Source organism: Globicephala melas, chromosome 15 (genome assembly GCF_963455315.2).
Source record: "Globicephala melas chromosome 15, mGloMel1.2, whole genome shotgun sequence".
Classification (NCBI taxonomy): domain Eukaryota; kingdom Metazoa; phylum Chordata; class Mammalia; order Artiodactyla; family Delphinidae; genus Globicephala; species Globicephala melas.
Window position 1 is genome coordinate 17,192,354 of NC_083328.1, and position 18,786 is coordinate 17,211,139.

At 46.4% G+C, this 18,786-nt stretch overlaps 1 protein-coding gene across 4 annotated transcripts in view; it reads right to left on the minus strand.

Moving 5' to 3' along the window:
- Window positions 1–18,786, minus strand: part of KATNIP (katanin interacting protein) — a 200,656-nt gene that overhangs the window by 112,566 nt on the left and 69,304 nt on the right. For 3 of the 4 annotated variants that reach the window (XM_030871579.2, XM_060284721.1, XM_060284722.1), the window contains exon 6: window positions 13,440–13,571. The exons of the other annotated variant lie outside the window; for it this stretch is intronic. In XM_030871579.2, the coding sequence (XP_030727439.2) occupies window positions 13,440–13,571 (132 nt within the window). The remainder of the gene's footprint in view (window positions 1–13,439; window positions 13,572–18,786) is intronic. 4 annotated transcript variants of the gene reach the window in all.

An 18,786-nucleotide genomic window follows, 5' to 3' on the forward strand; every position in this document is an offset into this window, starting at 1 on the left:
TTTGTGGAAGGGATGCAATGAGATAATAGCTATGAATTAGTGTTTCGTGATTGCTCTAACAGAGGTCTAGGTTTTACAGAAAATTTAACATTGAGATGACAGCATATTCTTTTCTATCTCTCAGACCCTATTGACACTGACTACAAGAATATCAGATGTTTAGCCCATGAAGCCACACTGGATACGTTGAGTCCTCAAGAGGAAGCAGCAGTCTCTGCGTAGAGGTCATGGACATGCCGCGAACCCCCAATGATGTCCTCATTTGATTGGCAATTTTATAAAAGTGGGATTTGCATGCACTGTTAGCTGCAATAATTCCCACCAACTCCTATTGCCTTATATGAGCCATTTTACATATATTAAACTGCCTGACTCAGAAATGATTTTTACCCTGCAATGAGGGGTTAATTAACTAATCTGTCCTTCTTTTCATTCATTCATTTATTGTTGAATATATGTGTCCCCGTAAGCAGGTCTGATTGCTAAGTGCTAGGGATAGAGTGAGGAATAAGACAGAGTCCCTGTTCTCATGGAATTTATAATCTGGCAATAAAGACAGCCATTCCATAAGAAATTACCAATATAACGAGAGTCAAGAACCCACATCTGAGGCTTACCAGTCCACACCTCAAGCCTGGTGGCATCTAGATCACAAACTTCCCAGAATAAAGTGACTTGAGCTCTAACTATAGGGTCCATGCTGTATATTTTTTAAATCACATTTCCCTACATCTATTCTGATGGAACTATGGCTAGGAAAATATGAGTTTTATCTGAGCTTCAAGTACCTGTGCGATGTTTTTGGTTTTCTGCTACTTTCTTACTGCCCCCTTTCAACCTTGGATTTTCTTTCACTGATTTTCATTCAAAGCTAAATTTATTTATGAAGCCCCCTAGAGTTCAGTCTCAAATGTCCATTATTATGAAGAAAAAATCCATCCTTGTCTTAAGGAGTGGAGTGATATAAGAGGAAGAGCACAGACTCAGGAAGCAGAAGGGTACCATTTCCTGGCTATGAGGCCCTGGGCAAACCCTGTGGCATCAGTGTGCTGTGGCTGCCTCACCTGAGCCTGCCCAGAGCAGGGGTGGGAGGGTGGCTTTTGATCTTTCGACCAAGAGAAGGAAATCACATAGGGATGACAGGATAGAGACCAAACAACACAGAATGCTGCTGGATCACTAGAAATTTTGAGGAATTCTTGAAAGGCAAGAAAGCAGAGATCACATCTATGAAGCAGTAAAAGCAGAGGAAACTATGGACCAAAACAAGGGCAGTAAAATTTTCCATACAAGGAATTTTGTGTGTGTGTGTGTGTGTGTGTGTAGCTGAGTCCAGAGTCAAGGTGGAGTGAGAGGAAGCCCTGGGGCATTCACTGGGGGCTGCTTTTAGGGCTGCTGGCCCCTCCCCAGCTGTATTAAGTGCACACAGGCTGATGCCTGGATGTGGGCAATGCTCCAGGAGGCTGTTTTCCCCAAAGTAAGCTAGGAGTTCCCATACCTGGAAGAGGACAGCCTCCCGGAGCATGTTGTGCGCCAACCAACATCAAGGTCAGGTTATATTAAATAGAACAGGCAGAAGAAGTAGGATTCTCAAATACAAAGACGAGCAGACAACCGAGAATGACCAAACATTTGGGAAAACCAAAACTCTGAAGACTGGCACAAAATTTAATTAACAAAAGAACGAACACCCAATGAAAGCGAGTTAATAGAATAAGCAGAGGAAGACTTTAGAATCCTGAAAATTAATATGCCTGGAGAGATTTGAGAGGACATTTCATCCATGAAAAAGAAACAGCTAGAGATCTCAAGTTTTAATTTTATCATTAACATTTTGGAAAAGATAAACTAAGTACAGAAAGAGCTAAAAGGTGACAAATTAAATGTGCTAGAAATTCAAGCCAAACAATTTCACATGGTAACAGTATAAAAAGAGGGCTTCCCTGGTGGCGCAGTGGTTGAGAGTCTGCCTGCCGATGCAGGGGACACGGGTTCGTGCCCTGGTCCGGGAAGATCCCACATGCCGCGGAGCGGCTGGGCCCGTGAGCCATGGCCACTGGGCCTGTGCATCCGGAGCCTATGCTCTGCAGCGGGAGAGGCCACAACAGTGAGAGGCCCGCATACCGCCAAAAAAAAAAAAAAAAAAAAAGACAAAAAGAAAAATATGAAAGAAAAATTAAGAGACTTGAAGATCTGGGCCAACATTTGTCCAAGAGAAGTTCCAGAGGATAGAACAGAAACAATGGAAAATAATAAAACAACAATAATAAATGAACATTTTCCAATGCTGAAGAAAGACATAAGCCTTTAGACTGAAAAGCCCACCTAGTGCTTTAAACAGGACAAAGAGAATGACACTGATATATTCATGGATTAAACAAACAACCTGTCAGAAAACATCTTGACTCTACATATACACAATGACAGATTTGAAATGTATAAAGCAAAAACAGAGAAATATAAGGGAACATTGGTAAGTTCACAGAAATCACCCAGATTAAATAGACAAAAATTAACTGGGGCTCTGTTGCAGTGGTTTGCTAATGAGCATAAGAATTTTCTGGGAGTCCTATTAAAAATGAAGACTCTGAGCACTCCATGCCCCCTGTAAACCCAGCTCTATATCTTTGAACGGGGTATGAGAATTTACATTTTTAATAAGAAGCCAAAATGATTCTGATATAGGTGGTCTGGGACTATACTGGGACATACATAATTGCCTGGTTAAATAACATAATTAATAGCTTGCTTTAATAGATATACTGAGAACTTTATACCAAAAAGAGAATGATTATTCTTTTGAAATACCATAGAGCATTCATAAAAATTATCTGGTAGACCACAAACAAAGTCTCAAAAACTTCCAAAACAACAGAAATCAAACAGACCAATCTCTAACCATAATGTAGTAAAATTAGAAATTAACACAGAAAGATAGACAAAAATTCTCTACTTAGAACATTTGTAAAACTCTTCTAAATAAAGAGAAAAAAATCCCTAAAATCACAAACCAAAAGAAGTTGACAATGAAAACACTACATACACGCAAAATTTGTGAGATAAGGACAGAGCAGTATTCAGAGGAAAATTTATAGGCTTAAAATTGCTGTATTAGAAAACAAGACTGAAAATAAGGCAATTAAGCATTTAAAGTAAGAAGCCAGGTTATGGGATGGGGGTGGGGGGAGAATCAAAGCAATAAATTAAACCAAAAAGTTTAGGGAAGGAATCAAGATAAAAGCAGAAATGAACTGAAATAGACAACAGTAAATGAATGAATGAACGACAAAATAAATAAAGTATGCATGCTCAATAGAACTGAAGGCTGGGCCTGCTGTGTCTGGGTGGTAGAGAGAGCTTTTCCTATTTTACTCAGTTTACTCCTTAATTGTTTGAATCTTTTCTAATGAGAAATCACTCATGTATTAGAGGTTATATAAAATGACAAAATAATGTGAAAATACCTAAGAAATTCTAAGTAGACTATAAATGCAAGAAATAAAAAAGATTATTTATTCCAGTATTGGTTCAGAGATCATTTTAAATTTTCATTAAGATTGAAAAGGATGCTTTAGGAAGTCAAATACCATCCAGTATCTTCACTTACAGGGATGCTCTATTAGGTGAAAGGATTACTACATCTCTCAGTTCTGGACCTGTATTTTATGGGTAGTTAGTGCTTGTTCAGCGTCATTCCACACAAATCATTCATGCTCATCACTGACTTATTCCTGCTCAGCTGGCTTTGTGCTGTCTGACCTACCTGCGCAGGGACCTTCCTAATGCCATTAGCCAGGTGGTCCTTTGGTCTGAGCTATCCAGCTGGGCATCTCTGGGTACATTCAGGATGCCATGCCCCTGATGGTTCTTGGTACCAGAGGGGCTAACTCAAGTGTCACTGGAAAGGAAAAAACCTCTTCGTCTTCTCTTGTCAGGAGCTAACAAAGCTTTCATTGTCTAAATCAAAAGTTGCAAGCTGGTGGCCTGAAGACCACACCTGGCCAGCAGGCACATCTCGTTTCGTTCATAGAAAATCGTGAATTAGTTACCAAAAAAAAAATGGGAGAAATCGAACACAAACAAGCCCAGATACTTGGCTTCTCTTAAAATTAGAAAGCCTGGCACCACCGGGCCCCTACGACAGTCAGCTGAGCTGTGTAGAGACTGTTCCCTACATCCCCACTAGTTTCTACCATGCCCTGACACCCAGGCCAAGTGCCATCCTTGGTACTGCCCCCCAACCCCCCCCACTCATGTCATTTAAATTTTCATTTTAATTAGCACCCTCTGCCAGAAATCCCAATATTTCAGAATCCAAGCTATATCTCCCAAACTGACACTTCTACCCCAAGTAGCACAGAAATTCTTTGTCAGATTATGTGTCCTGATTCATAGTTTGGAAAATACTGTCATCATAATTATAACTTAGCGATGTGATAACTGAACTCAGCTATGTGTGGGCTGGCCAGGGTGCCTAATCAACCTCTCTGCCACGCTAGCTCCTTGATTCAATCAATCAACTACCCAATTCACTTGCTTAACAAAGATTTGCAAACTAACTCTACGCCAGGCACTTTTCTAGGGGCCAGAGACACAGCAGGCAAGAGATAGCACACATCTCTGCCATCATGAAGGTTAGATCTGGGATGCGGGGGGGAGGGTGTTTAAGCTCTAAATATGTAACTTGCAAACAGCCTCAGAAATGGATGAGTGGAGGGCTCCATGAACTACCACGTATCCTCTGTTCTTGTGGATTTTGCAATATGGGAACACCTATAAACTCCCCCTTAGGATGTATGATTTCAGAGCTGACAGGCACAGGAAATATCTAATCTATCCCTTTTTGTTGTAGGGGAGGAAATGGGGCTCTAAAAGAGTGTGACTTAGCCAAGTCCCCACAGAGTTTATAGAAAAGCTCAAACTACCCTCTCCAGACTTGCTGAGTCACAGTCACTGGTTCTTTTTCCTCCCTAAAACAGGAGCCACGAGCTCCCTACATCTTCAGAAAATGTAACGTCGTGTGAAACAGCAATGGGAGACACAGTGTCAGACAACAGGGAGAGGTGAGGACTACGGCAGAGTGAAGGGTGCATATGCTCAGAATAAAAGTTTTCTAATTCAAAGATAATGGTTTGGCCAAAAAGTTTGTTCGGATTCTTTTCCAGTTTGGCCAACCCCATAAAACAGCAACAATAATGAGTATAGCACACCACCAGACCAGCCAATGAAACACACCCGTGAGCTGAAGCTGGCCCTTGAGGTCACGGGTCCAAACCCTCCCCTTTGGATATATCCTCTTCCATTTATCACTATATTTCTACCCTTATCTTGAATTTAAGCATAACTTTTTCAAGTCGTAACTAATAAGAAATCCTCTCTTACATGCCCCTATTTTTTCTGAATTTTTTTCCTCAAGTTTGAGACCCATTTTGAATGTGCGATATATTTTGAATGTGACCGAAGTGAGAAAACCACGTATGAAGGGTGCATATTCATTTTCTTAATATAATAATTCCTTAATAATATAAAATGAATTTTCTATTTATCTAAAATTCACCCCTTTAAATAGTCAAAAACCTAAATAAAATAATTTTAAATGAAAGTACTTCTAAAATAGATAAGACGTCCTTGTCTTCTTAAAAGAATATGTATATTAAATATAATTTAGTCTTTTCTTAATACGAATGATCAATATTCTGGAGAGAAACTGATCTATAATACAGGAGATATTGCCAGGAGCTATTATGCTTTCGTATCTTTCATTTATTAAGTGACATCCTCTCCTACCCGAGTTTCCAGAAGTACAGGATATGGTTTGAAGACAAGGGAAGAGCCCCCTCTCATCCCTTTCTGGCTTTTGTGAACCTCCGGATTTTTGTTGTTATTTTATTTTGCTTTTTACTTTACAGTTATCTTAATTTTATCTGACATATGAGATTTTGACTTCCAATTTTAACATTTCTTTCTTTTATAGTCCCCAAATCAAAGCCACAAAGTCCAAATGATCTTGAAAACTTTCCTTCCATTTGAGAGAGACTCTAATCTTCAGACCTTCTGATTCAGAATCCCCAGGAGTTCATCTGTTAAAAACTGTGCTACCTCCTGTAAACAACTCTTAGCATAAAAATTTGACCTAAAATATGCATTTAAAAAAATATCGTGGGACTTCCCTGGTGGTCCACTGGTTAAGACTCCATGCTCCCAATGCAGGGGACTCGGGTTCAATCCCTGGTCAGGGAACTAGAGCCCGCATGATGCAACTAAAGATCCCACATGCCGCAACAAAGAACTCACGTACCGCAACTAAGACCCAGCATGGGCAAAAAAAAAAAAAAAATATATATATATATATATATATATATATATATATCTCCTTAGTGATTCTTTTTGTTGTTGTTATTTACTTTTCCCTTTTATTTTTTTTAAACATCTTTATTGGAGTATAATTGCTTTACAATGGTATGTTAGTTTCTGCTTTATAACAAAGTGAATCAGCTATACATATACATATATCCCCATATCTCCTCCCTCTTACGTCTCCCTCCTACCCTCCCTATCCCACCCCTCTAGGTGGTCACAAAGCACCGAGCTGATCTCCCTGTGCTATGCGGCTGCTTCCCACTAGCTATCTATTTTACATTTAGTAGTGTATATATGTCCATGCCACTCTCTCACTTTGTCCCAGCTTACCCTTCCCCCTCCCCATGCCCTCAAGTCCATTCTCTATGTCTGCATCTTTATTTCTGTCCTGCCCCTAGGTTCTTCAGAACCATTTTTTTTTAGATTCCATATATATGTGTTAGCATACGGTATTTGTTTTTCTCTTTCTGACTTACTTCACTCTGTATGACAGACTCTAGGTCCATCCACCTCACTACAAATAACCCAATTTCGTTTCTTTTTATGGCTGAGTAATATTTCACTGTATATATATGTGCCACATCTTCTTTATCCATTCATCTGTTGATGTACCTTAGTGATTCTTGTGTATATCAAATTTTAAGATCCATGGCTCTATCTTTTCCTTATAACGGTGGTTCTCAAATATTGCTGCAAATTACAGTCACATGGGGTGCTTAAACAGAGGAACCATGTCTGAGTCCAAATCCAGAACCAGAATCAAAATCTCTGGATGATATGACTTGGACATTTGTGTTTCTTTTATTTAGTTAGATTTTACTTTTTGTTTTGAGCTAACTGTAGACAATACAGAGCCATACCATGTACCCTTCATCCAGCCTCCCCCACGGTAACATCCCGTATAACAACAGCATAATAGCACAGTCCAGAAACTGACATCAATACAATCCTGCTAAGCTCTTTAAACTAGGTCTCCTTGTTTTTACTTTTCTCTATTTCTTCCTTTGCTGATGCTTAGCTCTACTGAAGCAGCTTATCTCCTCCTTAATGTACTGGCTTTTTAAAAACTTGGTTTGAAAAAATGTAAAACCCATAGAAAATTTATCAGCATAGTATAATAGAAGGGTATAATTAATGCCCAAATACCCATCACCTATATTCAACAATTCTTCACCAATTCTCAGAAACCTGAGAACAGGGACCTTTTCCTACATAACCACAATATAATTGCTGAATTCAGGAAATTTAACATCAATACAGTATTATTTTCTAATATAATATGATTTTCAAATTTTATTAATTTTTCCAAACCATCCTTAAATTTAGAGCAATCCCCCCAACCTCCCAGGATCTCACATCGCATAACTGTGGTATCTCTTTAGCCCCCTTTAATCTGTAACAGCCTTTCTCTGTCTCTTATGCAACTGACATTTCTGAAGACTCCCGGCCAGTAGACTATCCCTCAATTTGGCTTTGTCTGGTTGTTTCCTCATTGGACTTCACTTTTGAAAAACATTTTTCATCAATGTTCCCAGCTCAGGGTTCACTGGGGGAATATTTGTCAGAGTAGAGGTCTTCTCCAGGTTGTTTAAAACAGTTAAGCAGAACCAATGGATGGCCACCTCTGAACACCTTCCTCCTAGGCAGAACATCAATGATATTCACAACAGACCCTGCCCAAAAACAGCTCAGTGCAATTCCCGGCCTGTGATTGTTAATTTTATGGAACAAGGAGTCCTGGGGTCTGGGCTTCCAGTCTGGGCTTCTCTGAGGCCTTGGTGAGCAACATCAGTTCTCATCCCTCAGTTTCCTCAAACTATAAAATGAGAATGAAAATTCCTAGCAAGTAACTTGCAGGGTTAATGAATGCAGTGATGGATGTTATACACTCCACACAGTGCTAGGTACTGAGTAAGTGCTCATTTAATGTGAGCTTTTACTATCATTAAAGAAAATAGTGGTATTAAGTCAAGCCTCTTGTGTGTTGTTTGAAATCTTCTGGTGGGTAGGCCAGAGGCTTTTTTGTTAACATCCAATCCTGTTGTGATCTGTGTTGTTTTCCTAGGTGTAAATGGAGACTCTCTCGTGGGGTCTATCCTATGGCCCAGCTGCTTGGTATGAAGACCCTGGCCCCTGACAGTTAGGATGTGAAAGTCCATCTTACCATTACATCCTGAATACTTAAGAGGATCCTTTCTCTGTCTATACTGCTTGGAGGGTTGGGGCGTCCATGTACATTCAGAAGGGAGAAATTAAAATCACAGGGCGTGGTGCTGATGGGAGATTTGGTATCCTAGGGGCAAGCAGAGAGAACTGGGCGTAGTAAAAGAAACTTACGTCCCTGGAGATGTATGGGGTCCTCTTTCTCTCTCTTGGTCTCTATGCCTCCCTAAGTCATTCTCGCTCTTAAAGCTCATCTGATCAAACTCATCCCTGATTTACCAACACCATTGCAGGAACACAGCTGGTAAGTGGTCCGGGATTCACACTCTGGCCACCAACAAGCTAAACAGTGCTCAGAGCCACTGGGTTCAGATGGCTGAGTGAGTACTGGTGTGGTAAGATGGCCCTGGCATGTTGTTGATTAAAAACAGTGGGGCTATCAAATAGCCTGGATAGTATAATCCCATTTATGCGGAAAGAACAATAAAAGATCAAGAAAAGGGACTTCCCTGGTGGTGCAGTGGTTAAGAATCCACCTGCCAATGCAGGGGACATGGGTTTGAGCCCTGGTCTGGGAAGATCCCACATGCCACGGAGCAACTAAGCCCGTGCGCCACAACTACTGAGCCCGCGTGCCACAACTACTGAAGCCCGCTCACCTAGAGCCCGTGCTCTGCAAGAGAAGCCACTGCAATGAGAAGCCCACGTACCAAGACGAAGAGTAGCCCCCGCTCGCCGTAACTAGAGAAAGCCCGTACGCAGCAACGAAGACCCAATAATAAATAAATAAACAAATAAAATTTTTTAAAAAGGCACTCACTCAAAGGTTATTTATATGGCAATCTGAAACAGCAGAAGTTCCCAAGCAATAGAACTGCCCTAAAAAACGATCCTTCCTTTTTTAAATCTCACCATTGAAATTAATGAAGGGTGACTGAAGGGATTTGCTGAGGAGCCCTGCCGGGGACAAAGTGGGGTGGGCTGGTCCACTGAGGGATGCTCCACCAGTGATGGCGCAGCCCCATAATCTACACTGTACCGACAGGTGGGTGAGCCTTCATGGACCACAGCAGAGTCCACATGTGGCAGCCCTGCCGGTGGCACACGGGTTAAGACAGGTCTTTAGTTGTTGTATGTGTCAGCAAGTAACAATGACTTCAAAACATTGAATTGCAATTGTGGCCAAATATCCAATTCACGCCACTCCAGGATCTACACAATGGAAAGAAAAACTCAGAGAAGGTGTTCCAGGAGATGCCGGAGTGGGCCAATCTTCTTCCCATCACCTGTCACGCTCTCAGGGACTGATAAGATAATGCAAAAAATACCACTCATTGGGAACAGGCCAGGACTGGAATGTTCCAGATCAACTATCTCATCTTGGATATCATTAATATATACTTTCAAGGAAAATAATGAATATATGCAATTTTTAGTCTGGATGGTAATATACCCACCTATTCACGGCACTAATCTCTGGGGCAGTGGGATTACGAGAGGACTTTTATTTTCTGTGTTATCATTTGAATTTTTAACATTGATCATGCATTGTCAGGAAAAAAAGGATACCTTAATAATAGAAAAAAAAATGTGTACTTTCATTCCTGGTCCTTAAATGGAGCCGAAAGCATTTAAATGGAGCCTTATTATCCATTGTAACACACACCCCAAGGCAAGCCAACATAACCAAGACCTGGCACTTAGGCAGAACTCTCTGGAAAGAAAGAGGTGTCCTCCTTTCCCTGGAGTTGTTAAGCTACAATGGCTTACAAAACCCTATGATGGCTTCTCCTCTGACTCAAAGTAGAATCCCTCACCTTTAGCGCAGCCCTCAAAGCCCAGTGCCATCTAAGCCTTGGCTACGTCTCTGGCCTCACCCCCTTCCTTGTCCCCTTGCTCACTCACCTCCAGCCACACTGGCCTCCTTGCTGTCCTCCCTCCTCGGGGCCTCTGCACCTGTTGCTCCCTGTGTGTGGAAGCTCTTCTCTACCTACTCACTCCCTGGCTTCCTTGAGGCCCCTGCTCACACAGCACCTCATCAAGGGTAAGCCCCGTCCTCCCATATCACATGGCAGCCTCTGCCCACATTCTCTAGCCCCTTGCTCTGCCCTAGTTCTCTTTCAAGCCCGATCATCTGCTGGCATATTATGTACTTGTCTGTTTTAGCTTCAGCGTCTAGATGGTGCCTGGGGCATGGTGGGGACTGTGGTACATGCAGCACACACTTGTCTAAGGGGACAGCTGACCCCCAGCTCCACTCGCGGCTGTCATTTAAGAATGTAATTCCTAAATCTTTCGACTTTTCAAGAGAAACCCCCAATTCAGATTTTGACATGAACTCTCCTGATTCTTAAATGTCAGCGAGTAATTCACATCTTTTAAAAAGGCACAGTCAGCGGGGGTGAAGGCCAACAGAACACGTCTGCATATGCGGGTCTGTGAACTCAGAGTGCCAAGAAATTGAAGTTCACTAAGGATCTGACTGAAGGCGAAAAGGCTGGTGTGTTTCAACAGTGAAGGTCAGATGAAAAGTACACATGCGGACAGCAATTCCTTTTGCTCCATTTCAGACTGCACTTGCAAACAGTGTGAGGGGGGCTGAGTATACGTAGCCAGGCACTATTTTTCCTTCTCTGTTCAGATTGCATCTATTAAGGCTTCTGTCTTTGCCGAAAACTGGCATGGCCATTTCACTCTTTCACTTAGCAGGAAAATAACTCTAAGGGGAAACTGACTGTGAAGGCTTATGGAGTGCCCCCTCAAGCTGGGGAGAAAAAGGGAAGGAAGAAATACAATCAGGCACTCACAGTGGAGAAAATTAATTGCGGGTGAGCAGGGAGATGCTGATTCAGAGCACGCTCACGCAGGAATGCTAATGGAGCTTAATAGCTTGTGAGGGACAGGCTGCGTGGTGTTGCAGGGAGCTTGGAAGCTTGCAAAAGAAGGAAGACTGTATATGTTCAATTAACAGGCGGTACCAAATGGCCAAAGGAGGAGAGGACGAGCATGCCTCCTGCTTGAAGGGCATGCATGCGTTCTGAGACAGGGGGCGGGGCTAGGGTTGCAACAGACTGAACTTGGCTTCAAACCCGCCTCCCTAAGGGAAGCTGAGGGCTGTTTGCACAGACTGATCCTGAGCAGAGAACCTTTTGGTTGATTCAAAAGCGTGTGTGTGTGTGTGTGTGTGTGTCTGTCTGTCTGTCTGTGTCGTGTGGGAGGTGCATGTTGAGTGCAATAAAGTCCACGATTTTTCCCACTGTAAGAATCCCATTTCTGTGGACTGTTTTTAAGGAAACAAGGTCTTTGGGTCCTTCCATAGAAAAGGACTTTTTTTTTTTTTCCAGGAAGACAAAAATTTGCAATTAACTTTAACTTTCAGATTTTTTGCAGCCGGAATGTGAAACAAAGTGATCCCCTGCTCCTTAAATCGTCCTTCCTTTACAAGCAAAGAAGGAAACACCAACATGCAATGGTGATCAGAGGAATGTTTCCTGGATGACATTCCCATCTCCTTTTTGAGTCGTTTTCATTTCAGAAAAGCAGGTTTTTGGTACAGAAGGTCACATGCGGAAGGAAGTCTGTCCTCCTGGTGAGGCTCTGGAATCTGCAGCCCGGGTCTGTGGCTGAACAGTCTCATTCTGGCAAATGGGGCAGGACTGGCTTAGCAACTTGACTCTGCCTCCTCTCCAAAATTTAGCTTGTATATAACCATGGAGATAATTTACATACTCATTCTAATTATAAGAGCGACGCCCTTGAAATAAAATTCAACTCTCCATCCCTACCCGTGCCAGGTCTGCCCCTCTGCCCCGCCAACCTCATCGCCTTCTAACTTCCCTTGGCTCACATCACATCTACATCATGCACCCTTGAACAAGCCCAGCCTCAGGTCATCCGTGCCCGCTGTTCCCTCCGCCTGGAATGCTTTTCCCATTGCTGGCTCCAAAGCCGGCTCCTTCTTATCCATCAAGTTTCAGCTGAAACATCATACCTGAGAGAGGCGTTCCTTCCCTCTCTACCGTCTAATGTTCCCTCTCTCCCATGCTGTCTGATCTCCTGGTTGTCCCATCTCCCCTTTCTGTTTTGTTTTCCTAGAACGTATCAATACCTGAAATCGCATTATTTATTTCTTGGTTTTATTCTTTATTGTCTGTCTCTCCCTCGGGAACATGAGTTGTTAAGAATAGGCCCCTTGTCAGTTTTGTTCATTTCTGCATCTCTGGTGCCTAGGACACAGCCTGATGCTCAGAAGTAGGTACCCAACAAATGCTTGTTGAATGGGAGACCGGGGTTTACTGTTGCAATTCCAAGGATTTCAGAAATGAAATGACAATTTGAGGAAGGGGAGTGAAACACCCCATGGTCAACCCTGTGAGTTGCTACACGGCCAGGGACTCTGAGCTACAGCTACACAGGGCCTCTGGGTGTTGCCATGTGTGGTTTCTGGTGCCGTGGCAGGAGGGGGAGGGGGCGTAGATATTCAAAATATTTAACAACAGGTTTAGGCATACAGATGTGGACAGGCTGAGTATCAGCTCGGCTTACCTATCCTTACCTCCCTGGCCCTCACACTCTTATCCAGCTTTTAGGAACCAGGTAAATGTCACTCCCTCCAGGAAGCCTTCCTAGATACTCTCCCTCCTGGTCCCGCTATGCCCTGCCCCACCTCTCAGCTAACTCTTGCGGTAAAGGGATTATATGCTTTTGCCTCTTTTGGGTCAGACACCAGCCTTGCTGACCTTTGGACACTGGGTCCCTCCCTAGCAGAGCGTCTAGCACAAGATTTGTCTGCTTGTTAAAGTGCGGGAAATAAATGCAAGAGTGAAGGAAGGCAAGGGCTCGCAAAGGAAGGAATAAGTAACTGTTAGAAAGCGCCCCCGAGAGCCGCTATAGCCCCGAGCCGAGGCCAGTCCTACCTGTGGACGATCCCCAGGAGCATCCTCTGCCTTGACAGTCACACCCCCACGTGGCTCACAGTCTTCAGAATAGTCCGGAGGAGGCTCGATGTGGAGCCGCGGGCCAGCTTCCGCTCTGATCTGCACAGATTTCTATACACAAAAAGTCAGGCCGTTTCAGATACAGTGAAGCGAACCTCTTGTTTCCTCCGAGGGGCAAGCACTGTAGGGGTTCGCTGCACATGACAGCAGCCAGGTCGGGGTGCACCTGGCCCGGCATCATCCCAGGAAGGCCAGCTGGATGGGTCACGCCACTTCCGCTCAAGTCTTTACTGGTTCTTACTGCCCAAAGTGTGTTCAGTAGAATTTTTCAGTAACTTTTTTGGTTTGAAATAACTTATCGGTAGAATTTTAGTGGGTGCTAAACTTCCCCAAATGGGCTTTGTGATCTAAATAAGTTTAGGAAAGCCCGGGTTTTGGGCCAGGACTTCTCAGGGCCTTTAATGGCCCCCTCACCCCCTCCTCCACACACACTGTGGATATCCTAAAACAGAATACAGATGGAACATACCCCAAACTTTTGGGGCCATGGAAACTGTGTGGTGGGGCCTCTTCCTCCTAGCACTCCCTGGATCATTCTTTAGGATACCCATCCTTTGGCCTGGTGTGGCAGCCCACAGGCTGTCCCTGGAATGTCCGTTTCCCCTTTCTCTCTTGTACTGAGTCTCCAGATGTTCAAGTGATGCTCCCAGCATCCCCTGCGGCTGGGAGGGAGCAGGTGAACACGTTCTGGTCCGTGATGTGTGTGGGTGGGTGAGAGGGGCATGTACATCTTTGAAGTTGTGCCCGGAAAGGGAAGGGGAGAGCCCCCCCTTGCCCTGCCCCCCTTCCTGCCGACTGCTGAGGACTGTGGGGAGGGGGCAACAGCTGGAGGATGCTGGAGTGAAAAAAAGAGGTTGTGCTGGGGTTCCTCCATGAACTCTCAGAGCAAGGTGACTGCCCACCGCTAACCTATGTCAGAGACATCAACTTTCATGTTGTTTAAGCCAATATTTGGATCTCCTTGCTTTAGGAGCCAGACCTGTACCCTAAATGGTGTATACCTGGCATGTGAAGGTCTCTACAACACGGCCCCAACCGATCTTTCCCGCATTGATTCCCACACATACATTCACACACCTGACACCTGGGCCAAGCAAAATTGCTTCCTGTACCCCGAATATCTGCAGCTTTGTCAGCCCAGCACCCATTCCCCAGCCTGCAGGAAAGGTCTCCCTCATTTTCCTCCAGGCCCCATTTCCCTCCCTGACTCAGTCCACATGTGGCCCAAGGGAGGGTGGGAATGTGACTCAGGCCTGGCCAATCAGCCCATTCCATCCCTCACAATATGCCTGGCCAGCGGTTCAGGGACGGCAATGGACCTAAGGCAGCCAATGACAGTAGCTCCTGCTACAGCTGTCGGAGGAGGTGCTCTCTTCCTACAGGGGTGTTAAGCTACAGGGAGGCACCCCAGGAGCTGCTGGGGACCATTGTGCCCCTTCCACAGAGATAAAGAGAGCTGAAAGAGTGAAGCAGAGTCCTGGTGGATTTGTTCAGAACCCCTGGATCCAGCCATGCCTGAAGGAAGACATCGCTGAAGCTTCCTCTCTTTTGCTTAAGCCAATGTGAATAGGGTTTATGTTGCTGGTGACACAGTCCTGACTCTTGCCTGGGCCCCAGACTCCCCCACCTCTGTGCCTTTGCTCATGCTGTTCTCCCGACCTTAAGGCCGTTCTTTCAAATCTTCTCCATGTACCCAAGTCCTATCTAAACTTTGGAGACACCCCCTGACCACCCAATAGCTACCCATGGCCCTCTCCATCCTGACTTAATGGAGGCCAGATTCTATCGAGTCGGCGTTGTGCCCCTTTAGATGGTCATGTCGGACCACGCAATAGCTACCCATGGCCCTCTCCATCCTGACTTAATGGAGCCCCGATTCTATCGAGTCGGCGTTGTGCCCTTTTAAGATGGTCGTGTCGGACCACCCAATAGCTACCCATGGCCCTCTCCATCCTGACTTAATGGAGCCCCGATTCTATCCAGTCGGCGTTGTGCCCCTTTAAGATGGTCGTGTCGCTGGAGGCCATTGCATCTGGGAAGGCGTGTGAGGCAGATGTGAGCGGCTGGAGGAGCCGCCGAGGAAGCCACTGTTGCCCTGTTAATCAAGACTCACTCAGGGGGGCTTCCCTGGTGGCGCAGTGGTTAAGAATCCACCTGCCAATGCAGGGGGACACGGGTTCGAGCCCTGGTCCGGGAAGATCCCCCATGCCGCAGAGCAACTAGGCCCGTGTGCCACAACGACTGAGCCTGTGCTCTAGAGACCGCGAGCCACAACTACTGAGCCCGTGTGCCACAGCTACTGAAGCCCGTGGGCCTAGAGCCCGTGCTGTGCAACAAGAGAAGCCACCGCAATGGGAAGCCCACGCACCACATCAAAGAGTAGCCCCCGCTCGCCGCAACTAGAGAAAGCCTGTGCACAGCAACGAAGACCCAACGCAGCCAAAAAAAAAAAAAAAAAAAAAGACTCACTCAGGGACACAGGATTTTTGCCCATTATCTTTCTATCCTTCTTCCTGATGGAATGTGGATGTAACATTTGGGAGCAGGGTAGCCATCTTGTGAGAATAAGAAAGAAAGCCATGTGCTAAGGACGGCAAAACCGAAGGAGCCTGGGTCCCTGGGGGCATCATCCACCCGTCCTAGCAGCCTGGCTGCCTCCAAATGCCTTGTTCGTGTCAGAGGAAGAACAACAACAATCTTTAAGCCCCAGTGGTTCAGTGTCCACTACGTGCAGCTGAGCTGCACCCTAGTGGATAACCCTCCTTTGGGCACTCGTCACTCTTTGTGGCTGTTTTAGAGTTGCTCACATGTGGTTTAGGGCCTGGGTTCTAAATTCAGGCAGACGGGTTCGATCCCTGGCACTGTGATGATTATTCCCTGTGCAGCCCTGGGCAAGTCATGGACCCTCGCTGGGCACCGGTTTCCACATCTGTCAGAGTGGCACTAATGACATCTTCCTCGCAGAACTGCCATGAGGATGACTCGTGGTGATGGGCTGAGCCCTTGGCGAGGGGCTGTGATGAGCAGCGCAGTGGGGCTGCACCATTCACCTTAGGTGGCATCAAGTCTGCACAGGGGGCCAGACCTCCCCCCAAGGGTATGTTTCATCCACCACGGACCCAGGACCAAAGTACCTGGGTAGTCAAGCAAAGAAACCGCCCCCGGCCCAGCCTTGGCTGTGCTAGACTTGGTAAGCGAGGCTGGGGCCTGTGTGAGGCGGGCCAGGTGCCCAGGGAGCAAAGTCTAAGGAGGCGTTCCCTATGCGTGAGGCCGCGCCCGTGCACAAATCCGAGAGCCAGGGCCTCCTTAAATGTCACTCTGAGAGTCAGAAGAGGTCCACCAAGCCATGCGGACTGGACCTGCTTCCCAGCCGAGGGACAGTCAAGGGTGATTTAGAGCTTGCATTTCCCCTGATGCCCCAGCGTAAGAACCCTCCACCCCCGGGGTGAGATTCAGCTTCCCCACAAGCTTAGTGAAACGAGCTATTATTATATCTAGATGATGAGGATGGTGAGCCTTGCTGACCTGCGGGACTCTCGTGGGTTAGGACGGAAGTTCTTTCTCATCGCGTCCACGCCGCCCGCACTCCCACCCCACCCCCTGCCGTCACCTGGGGCATCAAGTCACTTAATGCAGAGCGGGTGCCACTCCAAGAGCTTCGGGGGCATTTGCTCACTTAGTCCTCACAGCCATCCCAGGGGGAGACCGGGGCTCAAGGGTGTAAGCCACGTGGCCAAGGTCACACAGCTAGGAAGCCACGGACCTGGATCTGAACCCCAGCAGCGTGGCTCCAGAGGCCTTATTCGAAAACAGGGATGAGCCAGTTTCCTGTAAAGAATAAATATTTTAAGGCTTTGCCAGCCCTGCGGTCTCTGCTACAACCGTCAACTGTTCCACTGTAGCTCAGAGCAGCCCTGGACGATGCCTACACAAATGGGCACGGCTGTGTCCCCAGAACACTTGATTTACAGAAACAGGCTGTGGCCGAATTTGGCCCCGGGGCTGTAGTTTTCTGACTGACCCCAGTCCTGCACCTCGATGCTGTATTGTCCCCAACAGGCAAGTGAAGAAGAAATGTATCCAGCCTGGGCTACAGTGGCCTTTGGGGAGAACAAGGAGGGATTCAAGAATTTCCTGAGACTATTTAGCACTAAAGGGGCAGGAGCTGGGCTCTAGATCATTCCAGGAAAAGGCCTTGGAGAGTGTAAGAGGCAGAAAAAGGCAGGTAGGGAGCCCCCCATCGGAGACGGGGAGGCAGAGGTGCACGAGGAAGGGGCCCTGGGACACTTTTCCTGCCACAGGCGATCCCGTCTTGTGGCGATGTTCGCCAGACTCCAAGTGCGCCTTGCTCTTTCTGGAACTGCACCTTCCACCCATCTTCCTTTTGGCCGTCGGCCTCGCTGCCCTGGGCTCTGGCCTCCCGTGTGGTGGCACTGCCTCCCAGGCTTTGTCAACTCGCTCCCAGAGAGTCTGTTGGCGCCAGCAGTGGGCACCACGTGGAGGGCGGGCAGCACGGAATCCACAGGCCTGGGCCTTTCCAGGCCAGGAGGCTCCTGGGGGCTTTCCCGCCTTGGACCAGGATGAAGCTGTGAAGGCTTTGAAGTTCATGGCTGGGATGGGTGTTCCACAATGTGCTCCTCCCTCCTCCCGGAAACCACTCAGTGACGTTCAAATGTTGGGAAGGGGCTTCCCTGGTGGCGCAGTGGTTGAGAGTCCGCCTGCCGATGCAGGGGACGCAGGTTCGTGCCACGGTCTGGGAAGATCCCACATACCGCGGAGTGGCTGGGCCCGTGAGCCATGACCGCTGAGCCTGCGCGTCCGGAGCCTGTGCTCCGCAACAGGAGAGGCCACAACAGTGAGAGGCCCGCGTACCGAAAAAAAAAAAAAAAAAAAAATGTTGGGAAGAAACAGTCCAAGAGTGGAGGAGGGAAGGAGGAGGGGGAACAGAGCGAGGACCACTGGGCACGGGGCCCAGACCTGGGGCGCAGCCTGGCTCCTCCATGGGTTTCTGTTCCTTTCTCTGGAAAGGGAGGGCTGGGACGAGGATCCAGGGACCAGCAGCATTGGCTTCTCCTAGGAATTTGTGAGAAATGCAAAGTTTCAAGCCCCACCTCAGATGCAGGAATCAGAATCTGCATTTTACCAAGAACCCGGGTGATTTATATGCACATTAAAGTTGGCGAGGTGTGAGATCAGGAGGTCTGTGAGGTTTTATGGTGGGCACTATTGCTTCTGCCTGTCCGGCATGTGTTCCCCTGTCTTCTGG